The sequence below is a fragment of the Cupressus sempervirens genome, chromosome 1, assembly GCF_028749045.1.
Source record: "Cupressus sempervirens isolate cs-2001-9-10 chromosome 1, ASM2874904v1, whole genome shotgun sequence".
NCBI lineage: Eukaryota > Viridiplantae > Streptophyta > Pinopsida > Cupressales > Cupressaceae > Cupressus > Cupressus sempervirens.
The window spans coordinates 628,448,548-628,475,175 of record NC_143118.1 but is presented as its reverse complement, the minus strand read 5'-3'; the positions used below and the strand labels follow the sequence as shown (position 1 = coordinate 628,475,175).

The window sequence follows — 26,628 nt, the reverse complement described above, 5'->3', positions numbered from 1 at the left end:
TTCACTGTCATATTGGTGAACATGAAGACTTGGTTAAAAACAATTTATTGAAAAAGCTTGCCAAGTCTTACCAAGCTTGATGAGACTTGCAAAATTTCCCTGGTTTGATTTGCTTATGTTATCCTGATTTGTATAGATGGAGTTGATTCCTTCTTTGTTGCCAAACTTCATTCATATGTGAAATCAGTATTTTTTTCCCCATGAAAGTCTGTATATTTGATTTTTGAAAATTTTAATTGTTGGAGTAATCTTTCTGGTCTGTGTCAAGTAAACATATTTCAAGCTTATTTCATACTTTTTGTCAGTAACTTTTTCCCTCCTGTATTTGTGGGATATATTGCCAGATTGGCATGAGGAAAGTCATCTTGCTAGGAACAATTCAAGCATTTTCATATGTTCAACATAAATGACTGTGGAACAACAAACTTTGAATGTCTTTCAATTATTTGCTGATCATTTTAATTTTGTGCGTCTGCCTTTTTCAGACAACAGAAGATCTTTTCAACTCAAGTATTTGAACTTCATCGACTTGTAAAGGTCTGAAAAATTTTAAAGTCTAATTTGCAGAATGATGTGTGCTTTGTTTATAGACAGTGAAGACAAGCTTAACATTTTAAATGTCCTCTTCAGGTCCAAAAGCTGATAGCTATGCCGCCAAATTTGTTGATTGAAGATAATCTATACAAGAACTTGCCTATAAGCATATCAGAGGAACAGTGTGTACCCACCATTGATCCTGAGAAATGCGCAAGATCATTTGAAGCTCTTGTTGATCATGATTGTGAAGTTGTAATAGCTAAAAGTAAACCATGTAATAAAGAAATGCCTATGCATTATAGCTTGCCATCTCATCAATCACATAGGGAAAATGTTCAACCTATAGTAAATGATACAAGGGAGCAATCACATACTGCTACATTTCCCGTAGGCACTTTTTCTCCTGGGTCTGCAAGTGCGTGGGGGTATCCTGCTTACCCACAAAATCACTCTGCAATGCCTGTTCGTCCTGGGTGCTATGGATATTATCACCAGTATCCCATGAACCAGATGGGAGTTCCAAATGCAGTGATGGGCATACCATGTTCTTTAGAAGGAAATTCTTTTGGCTCCCGAAATGTGCATAGATGCCAACATCAGTGTCCATGTTCAGCAGAGCACCAAGCAAGAGGTCCGGGACATTTCCCCAAATATCCCTCCCAGGATGAGTTACGCTACAACTCTCCAACTCCACCAGTTCCATTTGACCCTTTTAAATCAGTGGGTAAGGCATGCCATCCTTTTTTCAGTCCAGCAAGAAGTGTGGGGAATGGGTCCGAGGAGATCTCAGAAGGGTCTTTTAGATCTGAATCTGTTTTGAAGCAATCAAAACAGGTAACAAACCTTTCAATTGACAAATCTAGTAATGCATATCAATCGCAAGATTCCATATCACAGGTTTCAGTTGGCCAAGATAACCTACCACTTGTCCAGACAGGCCAACCGGGGCTGCATTCAAAAAACACGAACAGTACATGCCATCCCTCTTTTTCATTATCTGAACAAAAAATGAACAACACAGACATGCAGGAGAAGAGGGTTAATTCTTTGAATTGGACGCTTTCTGAAGATGCTCAGGAATATGAAAGCCCCAAAACAAAGGATTTGAATGAAGATGATGTGGGTGTACCTGATGTTGTGGATCTTGAAAATCAGGTCTTATCTCTTTTTCCTTTGTCGTCATCCTTAATGTGGTCTAAAACAGTAAAAGACAAAGCACTGATTTCGTCGAAGGAGGAACGAGTGCAAGTAATCAAAGCTGTTCCGCGGACAGCAATGGCCGCATCAGAATCAACAGCTGATATTCTCCTCTCCCTTCAGCGTGAGAGACAGCAATAACACAAAGTCAGCATGGCTAATATGGTTTGCTATGGTTTCAAAGCATTTTTCCCAAGATTTTTGTATTTACTTCTGTACAGTATTCCTCTGTAATAGGACCTAGTTAATAAAATATGTTTTTACCATGTTGCTTCTAGGGAAATGTTAGAAGCTGCTTTTATGGCCAGTATTATTGACATTGGTGTAAATTTTATGGGATTCACCAAATTGATAGGAAAAACCTTTAGTGGTCTCAGCATTAATTTCTGATGCTTGTAACCATTTTGATTTCAGAGTGAAATTAGGTAGCTTTTGACCTAGTTTTGCTCACCTTTTCTATTTTTGACTCACTTTTATAGTATCTGTTTGTATTCAGGATGCACTAGGGACCCCTTTAAACCTATTTTGTACTTGGAACATATCTGTCCTTTGATCACTTTTGGTCATTTGATAGTATCGATAATGATTCATTTTCATTTCATTGATGTAATGATTCTAGATACAAAATGTGAAGTCGGTGTCTACAGCATTTGTTCTGTATGTATTAGTCTTGACGGTATGCAATCATATTACCATCAAGGATTCAACGTGAAACACCATGTTCAACTATTTGTTTCCTTGTAGAATTACTCGTTATTATGTATGCTTCCATTATATAGCATGATTATTGTGCCTGAGTTGATTCACTGAGATCTATGTTTCCCATTCATTTGAGACTTTATTGGGAAAGTCTTTTGACCCACTATTTTGAACTTTTTGAGCTGCTGTTAGATGTAAATATAATCTGGTTGTCAACCATGATCTATTTGCAATCTGGATAAGGAATTAACCATTTTTCCACTTTTGTTGATTTGAGTGTTTATAACTTTATTGGTCATTTGCAGTAGCCCAGAATGATGGTATGACAAGGGTAATATTCAACAATCTATTAAGATACATGCATATACACTTTTCCACATACAGAAAGTATAACTAAAATAATCTGCTTTTATTAAATGTATGCTGTATGATTATATCTGCTTGTATTAAATCTATGCTGTATGCTTAAATCTCACCTAAGGAATTTAAGCTTGGATGATAGATTACTTTGGTCAAAGCTAAATTGGTTAAAAGTCAGTAATTCATAGAGCAAATTATTCTACAAGAGGAATTTCAACAAATACAACAGGTTGAATTATGAAAATTTGACCCAAATATGCATCTCGGTAAAAGTATATAATCTAATTACTTCTGGTACGTCACAAATAATCTTATTGTACGTGTATGATCATTGATGGCAAAATTTTGCAAGGATAAATCAGGTGCAAACTTTTAAGAAGGCAAAATAATGAATCCAGACACAGTATTTGACTCCAGAGATCTTATTGACAAAAGGAAATATGATAAGTTGTAATGTAGCAATATTCCACATGAGTGCTTGTCCTCTAGAAATTACGGGTCAAGTCTGAAGTGACTCCGAGTACACTAATCAATACTTGAATCCCAAATTAATTGAGAACCTCAATATCTCCTCCCCTGTACGCATCCGTTAACTTCCATTGCTCCACTCTAATAAAAACATCACAATACCTTGGGTTGTGAAACAACACATTTTAACACCTTGCAAGCAAACTCAATAGGACAATATACAAAGGCACTGGCTAATCTCCAAACAAAATGCACCAAAGACAAAAAAAGGTCAAACATGATTCTTTTTCAGATTCACGAAAACACAATGAATTTTTCTAAAAAAAATTAGTTTTTTTCGATCACAAAATATACTTGAAGATCAAATGTTAAAAATTTCAAGTAATTTCATTGTGTTTTCGTTTTTTCAAAATTTAGTCAATGGTACAATTTGTAGGGAGGATAGCTGCATCCATATACAAATGTTATAGAACATGGATTTTTTTCACCTTTTAAAACTGAGTTAAACATATTTTTGTGCATATTGAAACAAATAAATGATGAAATTAAGAAGATCAAGGATTGAGGAAAAAAAATCAAGCTCTGCAACTTGTATGACAACTAGACACTTATGTGCCTAAGCTTTTGTACCCCGCTATGTGTTCTCTGCAACTTTTTCCCCTTTTGTGCCCTGGTTTTCATTGATTTTATTGTTTTTGGCTCTTGTTTTTTCCTTATGGGTGTTCGTTCTTGAGTTTCCTTCATGTGCTTATGGGTGTCGTTTGGGTTTCCCTGTTTGTGATTGCTTTTTCTTACCTTGTCCCACCATCATTTTCCTACCCTGGATCACTCGTGAGGAATTTAGGAATGGGAATCATGGTTGATGGTGGAGAGACGTCTAGAGATATGATGAAAGTTGATGAGGTTTGCATCAATGAACATGATAAATCTAATGTCCAGTAGAAGGAAGTTTTGGGAAAATTGTCATATAAAGCAGTGGTGGAAGAGTCTTCAACCTCTTTCCCGCTAATTGCTTTTTTCTCTAGAAAAATTGTAGGGCCATTCCAGATGGAATTCAAAGTGACGGAGATGGAGTTGCAACCAATGGAGATGGACTCGGGGATGTAGGCAAGTTTGATTCTGTTGTCAGTAGAGAAGAAGAAGAAGGTAAGATCCCGCCCCATGAATTGAAGACACTTTCTTTCGCTGAATGAGGACAGAGCAATCTTGATTAAAAAATGTTGCAGTTTTTTTTGCATGTTTAGATAAAGGGTTCTTACCTTCTTTGAATTTTTTTGATGAATGGGTGGTCAGTGTTTGAGGTAAGAAACTTGGGATTCATGTGACCTTTTGTAGAATGGTTCAAAGAGGGCTTTTTTTTTTGTATTTTTCAAGACTCATAGTATGCAAGAAGGAATACTTAATAAGAAGTTTCGGAATGTGGGTAAATCTCTTTTCAGAGCCTTCCCATGGTTGTCGACTAGGAATGTAGAAGTGTCTGCTAGGGCTACACCAAATTGGTTAGAAATTGAGAATTTGAACGTAGAATTTTGGCCCTTTATCCATCCGCTTATTTTGACCCTTTATCCATCAGCTTCTGAAGCCTATTGGCTCGGTTCTGCAAATTGAGCAATCTAAGACCACCCTCCTACATTTAAATGCTAAGGTTTTGGTTGCTTTCGAACCGAGAATTATATTCCTTGATAATATCTCTCTTAATGTTGATGTTGAAGCTTTTTCATGGAAAGTCTCTCGTCTTGGTAATTTAGGTTCTTGTTTTCACTGGGAAAAGAATGGACATGCAAGAAAGGATTGTCCAGAGTTATTTAGACCCAAACTACTAACTTTGAGGTTTCAAAAGATAATGCTAATAAAGTTTCTAGTTCTGATTCTGAGAATCCCTCGACACCTTCCTTAGGGAAGGCTAAAAGCATTTCGGGGATAGGGAACTCTGTGGAAGTTGATACTAATAAAACTGCTAATGATGTTCTAGGAGAGGATTTTGAGACTATTGTCAATCCCTTGTATGACATTGAGCTAACTTATACCTATGATCCCATTTCTACTTCTAAGATCATCCCAAGTGGTTCTACTTGATTAAAATCTATTATTTGCCCTAAAGATAGTGTTCTTGCTATCCCTCTGGTAGAAAACCCCCATCAAACTTAATGCTTAACAATTTGCTCTTAATTCTCTAGCTGAGAGGGCAGAGTTGGTTAAGAATGCCAATCACACTTTGATTGATAAGAATATGCACTTGAATGGATCAAAGTCTTCAGGGATGGAAATTACTTCATATAAGAATAAAACCGAGCCCCTTTTTGTTGATGCCACCAATAAAAGGAATAAGAAAAGGAAGGGCAATGATAATAAGATATTAACCAGTTCTAGTGGTTATAAAAGTAAACAAGGATGCATCACTGATTATTTTAACATATTGTACAACAATGGTAAGGGTAACCCTACAAATCATAAACATGATCAACATCCATAGCTGGAATGTTAGAGGGTTGGAGATGAATGATAGGGAGTACATTGTCAGAAGATGGTGTAGTAACCTTAAAACAAAAGATTTTATATGTTTACAAGAAATTAAAGTTATTGTATTTCAAGCTCACACTATTCTAAAATTGCTCTGGGATCATGCTACTGCATACTACTCCAACCATGAAAGGGGAAAGGGGGGAGTTGCCACTCTTGTGGGATCTAATTGGGTAGACTACATTGTGAATAGAGGCGTCTCTCCTTGTCATAGGGCTTTGTGGATTGCATTATGCAAAGATGGTTAGAGCTTTGGATGGTGTAACTTTTATGCACCTACTGATTATAAAGACTGAGCTGAATTGTGGGAATGAGATTCAAATAACTTGCCTAACACCAAGTGGATTTTTATTGGTGATTTTAATACAGTGGAGCATAGTGAGGATAAATTTGGAGGTAACTATTTCAGTTGGAAAGGTAATGAATTATTCTTCTAGAACAAATTTAAAAGGAAATTTAATGTTTTAGATCCTCTTGAGGATAGGAAATCAAAATTTCAAGATATTTGGTATACTTGGTGCAATGATCAAAAGGGTTCTCAAAAGGTCTACTGTAGGTTGGATAGAGTGTCATGTCCCCATTTTGGAGGCAATTTGATTTAATTGATTTAATTAATTAGGTTGTCCAAAATAATGAATATTTTATGAGGATGACTAATTAATTATTTTAATTAAATAAATAAGTGGTATTAAGTTAATTATTTATAAAGTTATCAAATAAATAAATATTAAAAGGTAACTTTATATTTAATTAATTTAATAAAGTGACTTGAATTATAAAATATTTTATAAAGTCACTTTATAAAAAAATCAAGAGTTCCCCTTTTGAGTACATACATGGACTTTGTAAAAGGAAAAAAAAGAAGTAATATTAAAACTCATGTATTATCCCACATTGGCAAGACGGAAGCGTGGAGCAAGTGAGGAAGGGATTAAAAGAAAGAGGATAGCTCTCATTTATTCATGCTTGGAAATATCAAAGAAATTGAAAAAATTTCTTGAGATTATGTCTCAATAGTTTGGAGGACGAAATCCCTTCAAGCTGGAAATCTTGACGCCATTGAAAGATATGATCTTGAAATTCAACATAGTAGCAGTCCGAAAAAGCGAAACTGAAAAAGCAGGCTGAAAAAGCGGCTATGAAAAAGCAGAACTGAAAAAGCAGTCCGCAAAAGCAGTCCAAAAAGTAGATCCAAAAAAGCAGTCCGAAAAAAGTGGAACCGAAAAAGCAGGCTGAAAAAGCGAGTACGAAAAAGCAGTTCGAAAAAGTAGGCCGAAAAAGCAGTTCGTAAAAAGCAAAGCAGAAGGGGCAACATTGGAGGAAATTATTACAACCATCTACAACCAGGTTCTTTTGTTAGTATTGTTTTTTTAGGGTGTTATAAACTTTCAGCTGTAAGTGTGCATTATACCAGCATTATCATTTTGTAATCCATGTAAATGCCAAAGTCTTGGCCATATTTCATGAGCATTGTATTTTTTCATTGCAATTAAGAAGATAATAGTTGCTAGTGTCATTTAAGAAATTTAATATCATTATTTATCAGCTAGTTAGTTTGCATACCAACTGTTTGTAAAAATGTCAGTTGGCTGTAGGTGTTCATTTCTCATGCTTAGCTCATATATATGCACTGAATATTGTCAAAATTAGTAGCACACTCATGTTAGGTCATTGCGTAGTCCATTGTAGTCTTCTAGCACAAGATTCTCATTGATGCAAATTGAAGAAAAAGTCATTTGAAACTAGCTGAAATACTATATCAGTCATACGTCCCTTGCATGTGAATTGTTTGATGAAATTCTTTGAGCTTTCATCAGCATTTTTGAGAGCAGATTTGAGGTGGCTTATTACAGTGGTATCAGAGCTTGCTTGCAAAGTGTTTGACGAAATGTCAAACAACTAAAGTATAAAGATTTTTGGTGTTTGAAGAAGTTATAACCTATTGGGGTTATTACAGTGGTATCAGAGCTATAAGTCTTGCCATTCTGTGGAGGTCTTATAGGGAATTTGGAATAGCCAGATAGAGAGAAAAAAATGTTTGACAACATGTATATCAGTCTGGATCAAGGAAAGGAAAGATTCTTACAATTATTAGAAACCTTGGCACATGGATAACAATTAGTAGAGCAGAAAGCACAGGAACAGAGTCAGAGATTGGAACTTATGATGCAGATGATGGCTTGTCAAATGGGGTTGAATGCCAATGTGGGTGGAGGAAATAATCAGAATGGTAATAATCAGGATGTGATACATAATGGAGGCGAACAAGTTGGGAACAATTTTGGTCATGCACCCCAGCAAACTAGGACAGTGAGTTCGAGGCCCATGGTTCGCACATTTCCTCTTAGAACTCCAGAGCAGCCCGTACCAGAGCCCCATATCACTAATATACAGGACCAACTGAGGAGAGATTGGGAAGCCGGAGGTCCAGATTTTATTGCTGCAATTACCTTTAGGGAGTATATAGATGTGCGGATGAAACATATGCCACGTGGACATGACAAGAACCAGAGCTATGAGCTACGGAAGAAAGTAGGGAAACTTCAGTTACCATATTATGATGGCTCGGGGAAGTCTACAGCAAGAGCTTGGGTTCAAAATCTTGACACATACTTTCAAATAAACCCTATGCCTGAGGAAGAAACTATTAAATATGCAACAATTCAACTGGATGGGTTAGCACACAAGTGGTGGCATCATGGTATGGTTACTATGGGTCATGCACACATTACCTCATATGTGGAGTTTAAGGAGAGACTGATTGAACATTTTGATAGGCCTAAGGATCGTACCTTCCCTATGACAGGCAGAAACTTGTATGAGGAGTTTAACAGACATACTGATTCGATACAGGGAGACATTAGCACATCTTCAGGTAATGGTTTATCTGCATCATCTTCACAGGTAGAAGGGGTTATAGATGTTGTGTAGGTTGAGCCAGTAGTATTAGAAGGTGATATCACAAGTACACCGGATTGTGTGATTGACACAGATAGTGATTCCAATACAGTTGGGCTGGATGAAGTTACAGCAGTTGAGGATACTGTCATGTTTGAGGATAGTATAGTTGATCAGAAAGTGAGCATTCATGACTTAGCAGAAAATGAGTATCAAGCACAGTTGGATGCTTCTTCACATGAGATAGAGGCTAGTAGCTCTTCACTTGGTTTGGCAAGCCAGCTGAAGACAGGGGACAAGGATATTGTCGCAACTTTATCTCATCATGATAGGATGCATGGATTGATTGAGAATCACATTTGGATGATTCAACTGCAGGAAAGACAAAAAGGAGTCACAACAGGTTCTTCTTGTGACGACTTACAGCAGATCAAGGAAGGCATGGAGGCAATGAAGGTAAGTTACATACACCTACTTTCAGATCGCGATCATCTCCTTAATCTTGCAGGCATCTATTTAGATGCATTGAAGAAGAAGGAGGAGGAGGTTGACCGGCTTTCTCATGAGCTGGAGGATACTCAGAATTCCTTGGTGTGTATTCAGTTGGCTCTCCAGGATTCTGAGAGACATGTGGACGAGCTTTGTCTTGAGGTGAGCTCAGTTCAGGAGTTAGCGTGTATAGCAGGGACTCAATTTTCTTTTACAGTCAAATCACAGGTTGATGATTTCTCAGAGATGACAGAGCTTACAGGAGAGTCCCAAGATCTGAGTATTACAGATGATAGCTATTTTGAGGTTACTCCTTTAGACAGTGTACCAGGGATAGAGTATAGGAGTTCGACCAGTCAACACAATCATGTGTCTAGTCAGCTGAGAGTTGGCAAGCGAGACATTTCTACGACTTGCGAGCATTTCGATGCTGCTCGTCTGTTGTTAGCAGTTTATGGATGGGGTTCTCCTACTAGTGATGAGCAGGGAGGCAGTTATCTTTCTTTGACAGAGATCCACTCTTTGTGGGAGGCTATCCGAATTCTGAGACAGAATTATATGAAGTTGGTAGCCGACAAAGATTATCTTATGGAGTGGGGTAGTACAACATATGACGCATTATTGGTCAAGGAAGATGAGGTGAGTGAGCTTACTCAGCAGCTCGAGATGACTTCTGAGTTTCTTGAGAGTACACAGTTGGCTTTCGAGGAGTCATAGTTTCATTTAGCTGAGGTGACCGTGGAGTTGGAACGACTTCAATCTTTACCAGATTCCGTACAGTCACAAGTTGTGTTGTTTGGTGATCCGAGGATGTCCATGGTCGAGATTGTCAGAGACAATGGAGATGGGGATGCATCCATCCTTGATACTAACATTGGCATATCGGGTTCGTTCTCACTAGAGTCAGGTTCAGTTGAGTTGGGTGCTGCAACAGATTGTTGTGGTATGCCTGACATGGTGATGGCCTCTAGTACTGATGGCACAGAGACTAGAGATGTTGTATCAAAGATCATGTGTGATGTTGGTGAGCCGACAGTTGGCATGGTTCTTGCTAGTGATACTACTCCTTTGGCAATGTCTTCGGAGGTAGTAGTCAGTTCCAGCTTGGTTAGTGATCAATTGCAGTTAGTTTCATCTGGATTGCAATCTGAGCCACTGACTAAGATTGGCGCATTCTATCGGCATTACACTGTGAAGTATGCTCATCAATTTACCTTTGATGACCATGTTGATGAGATGATGATACAGAGATATATTTTGATTTCTAGTGCTTGTCATCAGTTATGGGATGGTTTGATGCCACAGGATGAGAGTTGTGATGGGCATGACATGGCAATAGGTTCTGCGGTTGACAACTTGATCATACATGACTTAGAGCAAGAGTTTGGGAGTGATGCTTCAGCGGTTGTTATTGATTCTATTCCTTTGGCTATGACATCTCCCGACTTAGCTGGTGATCAGTCACAGTGGGTTATATCACTTGTTCATGGTGAGTTGTTGACTGAGGTTGGTTCTTTTTATCAGCATTATACTGCAGGGTATGTACATCAATTAACATTTGATCCTTGTGTTGAGGAGTTGATGGCAGGCAAATTTGGTTTGGGTTCCATTTCTTGCTGTTTATCTTGTGATGTCTTTTCACCATCAGCGGTGCATGGGAGTTATGGTTATGAGACAGTGGCTGGTGATCTGCAAAGTTGTGTTGACTGCAGGAGTTGTACAGTGTGTGGATTCTCCATACTTGGTACAATTTCATTTGGGAGCATTCACCATTGTTGCAGAGTTGGATTATACATTCCGTATAGGCCAGTGGGATGCGTTGATGGTATTTACTGTGTTGGCAGCTTGATTTGCCCACTTTACTTGGGTTCTGATGTTCTAAGAGTTTGTGTCTCGTGGGTTTCTGACTATGGCAGTTGTGATTTTGGAGTTTGGTTGAGCTGTAATTATCAGTTTGATTATGGATTCCTCTTGGTTATATTGCAGAGGATATTGCAGGAGCCTATGTTAATTAACAATGGTATAGTTCATGACTACATTTGGGATCCAGGCGGATTGATTGGTTTATTGTTCAGCCATTGCTTGGGGACAAGCAATTTCAGGAAGGGCGGACTGTCATGTCCCCATTTTGGAGGCAATTTGATTTAATTAATTAAATTAATTAAGTTGTCCTAAAATAATGAATATTTTATGAGGATGACTAATTAATTATTTTAATTAAATAAATAAGTGGTATTAAGTTAATTATTTATAAAGTTATCAAATAAATAAATATTAAAAGGTAACTTTATATTTAATTAATTTAATAAAGTGACTTGAATTATAAAATATTTTATAAAGTCACTTTATAAAAAAATCAAGAGTTCCCCTTTTGAGTACATACATGGACTTTGTAAAAGGAAAAAAAAGAAGTAATATTAAAACTCATGTATTATCCCACATTGGCAAGACAGAAGCATGGAGCAAGTGAGGAAGGGATTAAAAGAAAGAGGATAGCTCTCATTTATTCATGCTTGGAAATATCAAAGGAATTGGAAATTTTTTTGGAGATTATGTCTCAATAGTTTGGAGGACGAAATCCCTTCAAGCTGGAAATCTTGACGCCATTGAAAGATATGGTCTTGAGATTCAACATAGTAGTAGTCTGAAAAAGCGGAACCGAAAAAGCAGGCTGAAAAAGCGGCTATGAAAAAGCAGAACCGAAAAAGCAGTCCGCAAAAGCAGTCCAAAAAGCAGATCCAAAAAAGCAGTCGAAAAAGCAGTCCGAAAAAAGAGGAACCAAAAAAGCAGGCTGAAAAAGCAGTTCGAAAAAGCAGGCCGAAAAAGCAGTTCATAAAAAGCAAAGCAAAAGGGGCAGCATTGGAGGAAATTATTACAACCATCTACAACCAGGTTCTTTTGTTAGTATTGTTTTTTTAGGGTGTTGTAAACTTTTAGCTGTAAGTGTGCATTATACCAGCGTTATTATTTTGTAATCCATGTAAATGCCAAATTCTTGGCCATATTTCATGAGCATTGTATTTTTTCATTGCAATTAAGAAGATAATAGTTGCTGGTGTCATTTAAGAAATTTAATATCATTATTTATCAGCTAGTTAGTTTGCGTACCAACTGTTTGTAAAAATGTCAGTTGGCTGTAGGTGTTCATTTCTCATGCTTAGCTCATATACATGCACTGAATATTGTCAAAATTAGTAGCACACTCATGTTAGGTCATTGTGTAGTCCATTGTAGTCTTCTAGCACAAGATTCTCATTGATGCAAATTGAAGAAAAAGTCATTTGAAACTAGTTGAAATACTATATCAGTCATACGTCCCTTGCATGTGAATTGTTTGATGAAATTCCTTGAGCTTTCATCAGCATTTTTGAGAGCAAATTTGAGGTGGCTTATTACAGTGGTATCAGAGCTTGCTTGCAAACTGTTTGACGAAATGTCAAACAACTGAAGTATACATATTTTTGGTGTTTAAAGATGTTATAACCTATTGGGGTTATTACATAGAGTTCATGCAAATTCTGCTCTTCTGTGTTTTTCTCTGATCCTAACCACTCAACTATCACAATCACTCCTGCTTCTCTTTCTGACCATTTTCCTATCTCTGCAAGGATTGGGTTGCAAGGTGATACTCTGGTTTCTAGAGTTAAGATTAACAAGCCATTTAAACTTAATTTTTCTCTTCTTAAAGATCAAGATACTATTAGTACTCTCAGGCATGTCGCTGACATTGTTAAAATCGTTAGTGGTGATGTGTTACCAAGAGAAATGTGGGAAGGACTAGTTGATGTTTGGCAAAAGATTTTTTAGATTATTGGTGTTAAAAAAAGTATGGATTTAAATGTTGAGGAAAATAGGGCACAATCTAAACTCAATCAAATTGAGAAATATTTGCAGATCAGAACTCAAGATTTGGAATTAGAAACTGAATTGATTAAGACTAAGCACTCTTTGAGGAAGATCCAAAACTATAAGATTTAAGGGTAGAGAGCTAGATCCAAATTGAATTGGAATCTAGAAGGTGATAGAGAGTCTAAATATTTCTTCAACATTATTAAGGAAAAGAATAAAAGAGATTTTATTGAACACATTAATGTTAATGGTGATAAATCATTGGATCCAAAACTAATCTAGTCAATCTTCTTTGAATATTATTCTCATTTTTTTTTTCATTTGAAATGTTGGATGCTAATTATGAGGCACTTGATAAATGTATGCAACTGATTCCTAGAAAAGTATCAGAAGAAGACAGTAACAGACTAAGCACTCCTATTACTTTGGATGAAGTTAAATGGGCAATTAACTCTCTAGCCAATGATGAATCACCAGGATGTGATGGTCTTCCTGTTGAGTTCTATAAAACTAATATTGACTGGATTTCTAGTGAGTTGTTAGCACTTTATGATGACTCTTTGAATAGAGGATCCCTAGGCAAAAGCATTAATAAAGGCATGATCAAATTGATCCCAAAGGTTGGTGACAGGTGAAGTTAAAAATTGGAGGCCAATAACATTATTGAACATCTCCTATAAGATTATTGCTAAATTGTTGGCTAAAAGAATTGAGAATTTGCTCAATAAATTTATATCAATTACACAAATAGGTTTCATTAAAGGTAGGAATACTGGAAAATCTAATTACTAGTTGGGAAGCAATGCATTAGGCTAAGAAGAGTAAGCAGAATGTGGCTATGGTATTGCTTGATTTTGAAAAAGCCTATGATAGAATTGAGTGGCCTTTCGTTATTAGGATGCTACAAGCTTTTGGATTGCCTGAGTTTTTTTGCAGATGGATTAAGGCTTTGTTCAAGGATTCTTCTAATATCATAGATGTGAATGACAACCTCTCCAACTCTATTCCTCTAGGGAGATCAATTAGACAAGGTTATCCCATTGCCCCTTCCCTATTTGTGATTGTTGCTGATGCTTTATTCTATGTGCTCAGAGAACCCTCCCTTGGTCCTCCTGTGAAAGGTCTCCTCCTTCCTAACAATGACTCTCTTCTCATTTTCCAGTTTTTTGATGACACTTCTTTGTTCTTGGAACTTGAGGAACTTAATTTTCGTAACACCTTGGATAGACTTGATTTTTTTGCTTAGCCTCTGGTGCTAAAATTGCTCCTCATAAATCTTTAGTTTTAGGTTGGTCGAGCTCTCCTCCCAATTGGGTTCAATTGATGTCTTGGAAATGGAAAGGCCCTAATGAGATTGTTAGACACCTTGGTATCCCTTTGGTTATTAATCCTTCTACTAAAGCCATGTGGGAGTGGGTCTTTGATAAAATTCAAAAAAAAAATTGAAATGGTAGTCTCGTTTTCTGTCTTTGGCAGGAAGAGTACAGGTTGTGTAGAAAGTTTTGGCATCACATAATCTTTACTTTGCTTCTACTTGGTTAATGACTAACCATCAAATGGATAAAATTGAATTTTTTTGAGAGATTTTGTATGGTCTGATGGAATGGATAATAAAAAGAGACACTTTGTGAATAGGCAGTGGTGTTGTAAACCCAAGAAATATGGTGGACTAGGTTTGAAGGACCTAAAAAGCATGCTACTGCTCTTACCTCTAAATGAATTCATAAGGCCATTTATGGTAATGAAGCTTGGAAATTTTTGATCAGAAACAACATTCAATGCTCTATAGTTCCTTAAGGAAAAAGCTGGATGAACATTCCATTTTGTGATTTGCTTTTAGGAGATTTTAAGATCAGGGTATTTAGTTCTAATGTTTTTAGTACTCTCTGGAAGGCTTGGACACAGTCAAGGATACTCTTACCAGTTAGAAGTGTTGTTGGCTCTTCTCTATCCTTTGTTGTCATAGATAGATCGATTTGGTGGGGGTTATATCTAAATGGAAAACCTTTGTCACTTACACAAAGCTAATCAACATAACATTGGAATGTGATGGGAATCTCATTAGTTAGTGACTTAGTGATTGAAAATCATTTGGGTACTTGAGATGATCTTAGAGCTAGATATGATATCCCATAGACTCAAAAAAAAAAAACATACTTTAATTTGCAAGGCACTTGGTACATGTAACTTCTCCAAAACCATTGAAAGATAGTTTTTTCAAACAGCTATTGTGGAAAGATGGTACAGTTTTTAATGAAGTATCAGTTAAGTAGTTATATACTATGCTTGCTTCTGGTCTTGAAATTTTTCAAAGGGTGATCCAAGGGTGGGGTTTGTGTTCTCCCTATTCTAAATGGTCTTTCTTTTTTCAATACTTGTGGTAAGCTAAAGTGGATTCCAAAAAAGTTTGTTTTAAATGGCTCTTGTTGCTTAAAAAACTTGCTTTAGGACCTAACTTGGAGTCTTTAGGTCTTTCTCTGGCTATTGTAAAATTTGTGATACAGTTGAGTCTTTTGAGCATGCCTTCTTTCAATGTGATTTTGTTGTTATGATATGGTAAATTTTTTTGGGCAATCCAATTGTATGAAACTCAAAGCCATGGAGTGAAATTTTAGCTGGATATGTTGAAGCTTTTGACTTTAAGCTTAATTCTTTTTGGTTTGCTCTTACTTGTGAAATTTTATGGTTCCTTTGGAAAGCAATAAATGAAGAGGTTTTTCAGTAGAAGGATAGAGGGCTTACCGAGTTTACTTGTAAACTCACACATTTTTGCATTATGTCACAGGTCTCACTCTCATTGGAAATCTTTATGGTTCAATTTATGACACTGGTTAGGGATGGTATGTTACTTATTCACAAAGATGAAACCAAGGCTTTCAAATACCTTGATCAATTTAAGGATATGATGGATCTAGATGACATAAAACAAATTATTAAAATGATGGAGGATCTGCACATTTCTACTGGCACCCAACAATTTGCTGCACACGCTTCTACAGGTGAAAAGATTCAGTTAGCACATGATTTTGCTCTAGCAGGATGGAATGATGAATTGTTTTATGTTGCTTTTCTACAATCTCTAGATTCTAATAATGGTTGGGGCCTTAATGTTAATCTACATCAAATTTTAGTTTGATAATTAGTAATATGTACAAATCTTGATTATCAATACAATGTTACTCAATTTTTGGCTATTCAGACTAACTCTGATACTATTTTGATTAGTTGTAATGTGATTCATATGGGCTAAATACCCTATAAGTCATGCTTAGTAGTGATTTGATAGTCTTTAAATGTTTGTTATTCGAGTAGTTTATGATGAACAATTCATTACGAACCTAATGTAATCAGTTTTTAATCTATTCTATTATCAATAAATGATGAAACCTATTCTTAACATGAATTAATACTAAAGATCAAAATATTATACAATGTCTTCTTAGGTTCTATGTTGTCTGCAACACTTGAACCCACGATCTAATCTAGTAAATCATAATAAGATAATTCACAAATTCAATCAATAATAATCTGTGAATTTTAAACCTCATTCCCACATATTCCTAACCCGTAACAAAATCATATATAATAAATATTAAACTTAGGTAACATATTTGAATAAATTATCAAGACATGGTAAAGTTACATTTACATTCTTCTTTGTAAAGAGCACATAGTTACATTATCATGATCACAAATACAATAATCTTCTGAAAGGAGTTTACGAATTGCATCAATATATAATTCATGAGTACCATAGGATGAAACTTAGCTCAATGTCCACCATAAGGATCTCTAATGCAAAAATGAGTGAAGGCACCATAACAAGGATCCATCCATCCATACACTCAATATGAACAACTAAACCTTGATAAAGAAAAATAGTCACCACCCAACCATGTGGAACCTAGAGGCCTACTCTCCTTGTGCTCAAGAGGCAAACACCAAGGCCTCATACAAAACAAGAAAACCACAAAAAAGCTATAAAACAAATATCTCAAGCATATACACAAGTTTCACAAGAAGCACAAATTGGATTATTGAGGCAACCCTCAAATGCTAACTAGAGGAGATTCTAAGACACATGTGGGAGAGAGTCATTACATTGTACCTGACTATCCTGTGTTACCTTGTTAGGCTCTCCCAAGATCTTGGCCCTTAGGTGTGAAGTCATGTGGAATTGACAACTTTTCATGAGGACAAGGAGGTTGGTTTAACAATCAACACCACATTGGCCACTCTTCTTTAATTCATTCATGGTCCACACACAATTTCTCATGGCTATGGGAAAGGAAATATATTTATCTTGATTAATTTTTAAGCCCAACTTGTTTCATTTTTTTTTCCACTTGTTTGTGACTCCACAATAGGTTGCACTGGCAACCACTTAGGATCCGACCCCTATTATGACCCACTCTCCTATTCATGTTCCCAGACCCCAATAAATTACAATTGGAAAATTGTTTTGTCTCAATCAGATCAATACGATTTCCATTTGTCCAAAATATCATTATACTTGATAGTGATCATGTAGGAACACCTCAAGGTTTAGGAGCACAATCCATAATCAATACTCATATAACTAGATATTCCAATATGGAATCCATCTTAATAAAATCAAGCTAATGAATCTTAAATGATATACCACACAATAGTAAAACATCAAAAGAAACATAAGCTAAGATAGGAACTAATACTTCCATGCTTTCATCAAACTCACAAGAACTCCCCATTAACCGAACATTTAAAAAAAGAAATAAATTGGCATTGATTTAATCTTTAATTATACTAATATTCACAAATAAAATAAATCATTTATATAAAAAATTAATTCGAAGCAAGTTTAAACATTTTTACAATCAACGCTTATTAAACTATATTACTAATTTAACAAAATAAAAATCCTAATTAAATTTGACCAATATTTAGGATCTAAACCTAATACTAATATCAATCAGTCTTTACATTTTCAACCTTAATTCTAACACAAGTAAATAAGTTTAATAGTTAACATTAATTTTTTTTTCTCAATTTTATATAATCAAGATAATCATTAACAAACAAAATCTCTAACAATTAACTAGACATAGTTAACTTCAAATCTAATTTATACTAATATAACAAACAAACACAATCTAATTTATCGAACTATTCTCAAAATTTAATAAATTAAAATGTACATCCAATTTTTTTTTAACGTATTCTTATAACCACTTAATTGTTGAAGTATAGCATTAGTCAAAGTGATATACTCATTACATTGGGTATTTGTATTCATGATTTATATGAACATTGTTTTATGTCTCATATTATATATATATATATATATATATATATATATATATGTATGTATGTATGTATGTATGTATGTATGTATGTATGTATGTATGTATGTATGTACACATGTATACATATGTATATGTATACACATGTATAGATATACATCTGTATACACATGTATATGTATATACATGTATACATATGTATATGTACACACACACACACACACATTTGTGTGTGTGTGTTTGTTTGTTTGTATGTATGTATGTCTATGACTTACATAAGCTATGGGACATGACTTTGTTGTAGCTTCTGTTGGATTAATTTTATCAAAGCTACCTCATTGATGATAATATATATATATATATATATATGTTAAAGGTGAGTTATACAAATAGTTATAGGTAAACTAAATGGTGATTAACTATAGAGACATGTCTCCTTCTCTCATATTTATATGAGATCTAAATGTGCATTTGGAAATCATCAATTACAATGACGATGATTATACATTTGCAGAAACGATCTTAGTTACTTTAACATGGTATCAGAGCCTACTATAGATGTATAAAAGCTTGAAATGAAGGACAATGACATCAATGAAGAAGTGTTGGGATTTTATGATTGAACAAGGCTCTTGTCTTTTCGGTGACTGTGCATGATTTCTACAATGTGCAATGCTCCATCTCTTCCCCCCACACCATTCACATAGGTGGTGTTTGATGACGGGTTATATGGCTTGTTCAATTCTATTGATGTGGATTCAGGTTATAACCTCCCAATGTTCTTTGTAAAAGAGTATATAATTTACTTACATTGATAGATAGAAGAATCATTGGTAGAGACTCAAACAATAAGACATACTGGTTTTAATGATAGAGAGACATTGTTCCACCTTATCAGATGAAATCAAAATATAGAATGGAATCCTTGTGTGGATAAAGACAAGTCTAAAAACTATATGAATATTATAAGTTGAATAAGATTCATATAAAACATATCTTATTTGATACATGACGACCAAATGGAACTGAGGTGCGACATAAAAATGCAACCCTTCTCATTTTGATCATGTTTTATATTTAGTTTGGTGCATGTGGAAAGAGACTATAGGATTGTTAAATGCACAATGACAGAAGAAAATATTATCTCCTACAGATGGATGCGGCGATACACAATGAATATCATAAAAGACATCAACAAATGGATATGAGATTAAACTACTTTTATTTGACTCAATGAGAGGTAAAGAAAATTGCAAAAGTGCTAATAAGAAAATAGTCTAGACAAATGCAAAAATCAAGGGAATGGAAAGAACCCAATCAATGGTGTATATAAAATCATGAGCCATTTTTTTTTTGGAACGACCTAAGGCCAATTTATAGTGCATCAATTTTTCATTTCAATATAGAGGAATTATGGAGGACAAAAGGACATGAAATACAATTGATATAAAACAAAGCGACATTCCAAGTACTTAGCATTCCAAGAAAGGACACCTAAGCAATCTATCAAGTCAAAGTGCTAGCCATTAGGAGCATAAAATCAAGAGGTTGAAGAGTCCACAGGAAGGAACATACTCATATGGAGGTGGGAGGTTATCTTCTATCATTATCATCACAACGAACATATAATATTAAAGTCTGCAATCTAGCTGGTTCAAAATTAATAAACATTATATTCAAATTTGAATGGTAGAATCTACAATGAATATAAATTAAAATTTATACAACTTCACCCTTAGTGTATACCTTGGGACATGGGATTATCCTCAAGGAGAAAGAAGGGAAAAGTGATTTCTATACTAATGACAGGCATCAAAATAAATTTGATAGCAGTAGAAATGACATGGAAGAAGTCGGAGAGACATCACATGATAGGTATCTCAACCAAACTAAATAACCTTGGTGCTCTAGATATGACTTCTACAAACCAACTGGATATAACAATGAGCGGTTGGGAATTTGAATGGTAGGAATAAAATTAATTTGGATTGTGAATCATCATTCATCATACATGACTCAATAGAATGACGTTGACAATAAGCATTGACAAGGAAATTAAAAGGGACCGAAATGCATATGATGTCTTGTCAAAAGTGACAAATCACCCAATTGAAGTAGATAAAACATCCTAAATGAGATAAGGAGGTAAGTATATATATATTCCTTGTGAATGTTCATATAAATGAATAATGATTGAGAAATGGTTAGGGAGTATATTTTATAACGAGGAAATAATATATTGAAAGTAGATATTGAAATATGTACATATTGAATATATGTATATATCTAAATATTTACTTGATCTATATTATGATGTATATATAATTAGATCATTATGATTTCTAATTTTATAAATTTTAAATAATTTTATCATGATTATAGATTATTGAATTCTATGTAAATATATAAACATACAATTGAGAACTATATGTGAATCATTATAATAATGTTTGAAACCTATTTATGTTGTTAGTAACATGCATGAGTTAAACTACTAACAATTTTATTTATATTATAAGAGTTATGTGCCTTGATCTTTTCTTCCAAGAATGTTATTGTAGGAAAAAGGAGACTAAGATTCAGAAGGGATTCTGACACATCCGTCAGAGGGAGCAAATAGAGAATATGGTTTCGTTTACCATTAGCGATATCAATCATATTAATTCAGAGGGAGTAAACCAATGTTGTGATGGAATCTTTAGTGATTGATAAATTATAATAGTCAAGAGGACTGTAATTCATGCAACTATGTGAATGGGCCTACCCCTTGTGCACATCATAAGAAAGTTGTGACTTTAATTAAACTATCAATGAGTCTCTCTTTGATAAACAAAGATTGACGTATGAGTTGTAGAATCATTCAAGTCTCACAATCATACTCAATCAAGATATTGATGTATTGTGAATGAGGTTGTGTTAGTTTCTACTATTAAGCTTAATGAATTTTGGAGCTTCAATGGATGAAAAGAGCAAGTTGGAACTCAAAAAGAAGTCATCAAATGTGATGTGATGTAAAAGTGTTCAATGATATAAGAGTGAGAATTTTACATTGTGGGGGGAATAATAGGCAATGTTTCGTTCCCAATTTAACCATCCTTAGAAAAGGAGATATTCCATGACCCTCATGGGCAGATAAGTACTTGTATCATTTACATTTATCTATTCATTTATTTATAATTATATACATACTTTAAGGATTATTTGCTTTGATCTTTTCCTTTATGTTTGAGGATATTCTTACAGAAAAAGAAGGTTGGCATTTCACATATGCTACCAAATATTGTGCAAACTAAATATAATGATAGTAGCTCTAAAGACCTTGATGATCAAGATGGATAAAGTGATGCTCTTGAAGAAAACATCTTTGATGATTAAGATTATGAGATTCTTCTACATTAAGAGAAAGTATGACACTTCTTTAAAGGCAATGTTGGAGCTTAGAAGATTGATACTTAGAGGGAGTCTAGAAATACATGTTCGTGACTGCATGAGGTTGATGGGCCTTCTCCTATGTTTATCATGAGGGAATGTTGAGTTTGACAGGCATCCTTGGGTAAAGAGAGTTTCTGAGGAAGTAACAAGAGGATCTAACTTCCCAGGATCAATGTTCAGAGGGAGAAATTTTTGAGATGCAATCCTTTGTGAATGATATCTTCTCTTTGAAGAGAATTTCTAAGAGAAATTCTTTATAATGTGCTCTCCTCTATGAGAGAGAAATATAAGGTGAAAACCCTTTGTACCACCCTATGACTAGGTTCATGGTAGTTACTATTTCACATATAATATGTAATGAAAGGTGACGATCTTTCATTGACATATATAAATAGAAGGTAACCGCTATAAGATGATGATCTTGTAAATGGTAGACCTGTTATCATGGTTCTTTGGGCTGAATTTTGTCGGACACCATGATAATGAACAAACAAAAGGTAATCTTTGTAAGAGGATGATCTTGCAAATGATAGGCTTGTTATCATGGACATCTCTAGATATTGTTTAAGACAATTAGAGATCATAGATAACAAATCCATTATGATTACTCTAGATATTGTTTCAGACAATTAGAGATCATAATGTATGTTATGACAGTGTTCATAACATTGTGATTGTAGTTATTTGACAAGTCAGTATTTAAGAGTGTTAAAGTCAGATAATGTGTTGTGTATAGATATCCTTGATTCTGATGTCTCATAAAATGATTTTTTTACTTCTCCTTTGCTAAGAGGGAGTGTTGAAGTATAGAATCAATCGAAGTGATATACTCATTACATTGGGTATTTGTATTCATGATTTATATGAACATTGTTTTATGTCTCATATTACTGATAAGAATGAATATGTATGTATGTATGTATGTCTATGACTTACATAAGCTATGAGACATGACTTTGTTGTAGATTGTGTTGGATTGATTTTATTAAAGCTACCACATTGATGAAAAATTGTCCTTAAGATAAGAATCTTATATATAATATATATATTATATATGTAATATAATATATATTATATATTATGCATTGGATATCTTATATATAATATATATGAAATATTATATGTATTATATATTATGCATTATATATTATTATATAATAATATAATATTATATTATATATGGTTAATATATTAATATTATATATATATTAAAGGTGAGTTATACACAATTATTTATAAATTAACTGGTGGTTGACTATAGAGACATGTCTCCTCCTCTCATATTTATATGAGATCCAAATCTGCATTTGGAAATCATCAATTACAATGAGAATGATTATACATTTGTAGAAATGATCTTAGTTACTTTAACATTAATAAAAAGATATCAAACAATTTGAGGCAAGAGCCTATAACACAATGGTAAATAGTGAGCCTCTTATATGGGAGGTCTTGGGTTCAAATCTATACAAATTTAAAACATAATTATAACCTCAACAAATAATAATAAAATAAATAAATAGTTAAGGCTTCAACCCATTACCTATATAAAAATATGGAATAAAAATTTCAATTTTTTTAAAAAAAATTCTTAGTGGCATATAACTTATTATATATTTATTAATGTAAGTGGAGTTACAATTTAATAAATATATATTTGTGATTTAGTTATATTTTAAGAGGAGGTATAGTCAAGTTAACTATATATAATCATCTAGTTATAAATATTTAATTATTTAAGAGAAATTATACTTAATTTTATTATAATAATAATTTCAAGTTTGAGTTATCTCTAGATGCATTATGAATTAAAGGAAAAGTAAATTTTAATATTAAACGTAAATTAAAGTCATATTAATATTTTAGAAATGGAATTGATATTAATATTTAAATCTAAATAAAATACATTAATAACATGATAATATTGCAAAAATTTATATTCTTACTTTATTTCTAAACACATCTTTATTGTTCAATCTAAACATAGAAAATGATGGAATTAAACAATGTGGCTTAAAAACTATGTATTTTCTTATATTCTCTTTCTAGTCTTGTGATGTTTATTTTCATGATGGTTATCTTTGTGAATTGTTTAGTTGGCCAAATTAAGATGGACACCAGAGGCATCTTTGAGTTTTCTTTTATGATGATTATTTGACTGTATGTCATGATATATTTTATGATTCAAATTGAGATTTATTTTATGAGTTTCATTTTGATGAACATTTATGAGATACTATTTTTGGGTTTCGAGAATCAATACTATTTTTGGGTTTCCTGTTAAGGAATTGAATTCGATCAATATTACTTTTGTGGTATGGGACACAATTGTGGTTTGTGAGTTTTTGGGAAGGTGGTCTAGGTGCATTCTATGGGAGAGGCTTACAGTGGGCGTCAGAGCCCAAAGTTGCTACCAGGGTAACTCATTGTAAGTTGTGTAACAAGTGATAATATAGTTATTAAAATATCTTGCCTAGCCCTTTCCTTGAGATACACTAAAAGATAAGTTAAAGATTTTGCCTCACCCATGCCTTGAGTGCATGTATAGGCTAAGGATGGGAATGAGATGATATCTTAAGAGGTATGAATAGTTTCCTCATCTTCATAAGAGGGTATTTTAGTTTCAGATAAAGTCACTAGGGGGCCGGGGTCTTGAGAGACTACCAACGTAACCTTAGAGTTGGCTCATGTTATGACAGTCCCTAGTATGTAGGTTGAGTCTCCTTCATGATTTTTTTTAATATTTTCCTCTAATAGTGTATTTCTTGGATGTTACTTTTGATGGTGTATTTTATGTGAGTGGTTACTTATTGATTGGATGTCATTTATTATTGACAATTGACTTTTATTGATGAGTGTTAGTTATTCATTGGTGGTGTTTTTATTGTTGGAGTTAAAGATTGGCAATTTACTTTTATTGATGGTAGTTGTTAGCTATTGGTTATTTTGGTATGTGATGTTGTCTTGGATGAGTGTTTTTTTATATTTCAATCATCTTTCTTCTTTAGTAGTTTGTGTACCCTTGAGGTAGAATTGACCATCATGATTCTTTGCCTAGGATTGTTTTATGGTTTGATATTTGTATGCAGATTGTTCATTGTCTTCCCTGCATGGTGGGAGTGAGAGCCTGACTAGGTGACCACAGGGTCAGGAGGTAGTGACTTCGTACCATTTGGGTTCTCCTCAGTTTGATAGATCTTGGATGTTCGTTGATGCAGTTGTACCATTATCATTCTTATTCTTATCTTGGAGACTTCTATTCATTTAAAGTTTCTATGTATCATGTATCTTGAGATCCTATGAGATGTTGTATGTATATTGATGTTCTTGTATCTATTCTCACATACCTTGCAACATGTGCAATAGATGTTATTCTTTAGATGTGTTGCATTGAATCAGTTGCACTTATGCATTTTCTTATGAGATGATGTATTTGATATATCTTTATGACTATGAAACATTGCACTTGAAATTTAAACTAATTAAATAGATTTAAACATTGTACTTGAGATTTAAACTTCTTAAATGTGACTCAACATGAAGGAACCTTTGAGTAATGAAATTTGTAATGTATTTACATAGGTGTAATTGATGTGTATGTGTATATTATTTCTACATTGTTAATTTGATATTGTTTAATCTTTCGAAAAAATTAGTTCAATAAACATTGTGACATGTTAGGTTTATTTCTCTTGGGTTCCCAAGTGGGGCATTACATTTATACTTAACCACATAGTAATACACTCAAATAATAAATTCCAACACATTTAAAGGGAAAAAATAAATAAATAATGCACTCAAGAAAATAATTATCATACATGTAATGGAAGAAATATCATAATCAATGAAAGAAAATTATTATGTGAGAGGAAGAATATCACACACTAAGGCTAAAATTAAGTTTGGAAAAAGTAAGTCAACTTTCACTATTTAACACTTTTAGCCTAGAAATCATGTCTTAGTGTGTGATGTCTAAACCGTCTAGGAAGATAGATTAGAATGAATTGGTCATGATTAATCTAAAAGGAAGCCATTATGATAGAAGGCATGCCAAATGAAATTGTTAAGTCAATAAAAAGAAGATACTAGTGAATGAGAGGTTGCATGTATAGATCTAAGTCCTTTAATATGATGTTAAAAAATACTAGACATTTAAAATAGCTAATTATTTGCATACACTCATTCTACTTATATTCTTTTGTTAATTAATTAATTTATTTAATCAATTTGTATCATTCTACTATATTTTGAATTCAAATTCATTATTTCTAATTAATTTTTATAATTATATGATTTTAATTAATTACTTAATTATTGAATGCTTAAATTAATAATTCATTAACTATTTATATATAAAGTAGTTAAATAATTAATGTTATTTAGTTATTCCCTATGTCATTCCAATTAATTCAATAATTATATTATATGAATAATATTCCCTCTTTATTATTAATTTTTAATAATTAATCAAAACTCCTCTCACAATTAAATAAATGATATTTATTTTAAACTAATTATTGTTGAGATAATGGGTGTTGCACACATTGCATAGTATTGTTATATTTTATTTTATTATGTAATGTTTTACCTAGATGGACGTGCAACATGTAAAGATTCCCATGGAATATTTTTGATGAGTTGTATTGTAACATTGTAAAAATATTTTATGTAATTATTTAATATTGGGGAAAAAAATTAAATGCCCAATATTAAATGTGGGGTCAGTGGGTTAGGTAGCACATAGTTTTAGCACATGGTTTATGTAATACCACTTAGTGATTTTGTGGGACTTGCTACTATATAAGCAGCTACAAGGGTAGTTGTTGTAGAGAGATAGAGAGAGAGTGACAAGGAGAAGACAAAAGGCAAGAGTCGAGCGGGACAAGGCTTGACAGGG

General features: G+C 33.8%; 1 protein-coding gene across 6 annotated transcripts in view; it reads left to right on the top strand.

Moving 5' to 3' along the window:
* The window catches only part of LOC149579489 (protein EARLY FLOWERING 3-like), a 61,583-nt gene extending 59,239 nt beyond the window's left edge, over positions 1 to 2,344 (top strand). For all 6 annotated transcript variants that reach the window (XM_089833111.1, XM_089833126.1, XM_089833120.1 and 3 more), the window contains 2 exons: positions 486 to 537; positions 631 to 2,344. In XM_089833111.1, coding sequence (XP_089689237.1) covers positions 486 to 537; positions 631 to 1,875 — 1,297 coding nt within the window. In that variant the 3' untranslated portion in view covers positions 1,876 to 2,344. The remainder of the gene's footprint in view (positions 1 to 485; positions 538 to 630) is intronic.
* Positions 2,345 to 26,628: the final 24,284 nt, after the last annotated feature.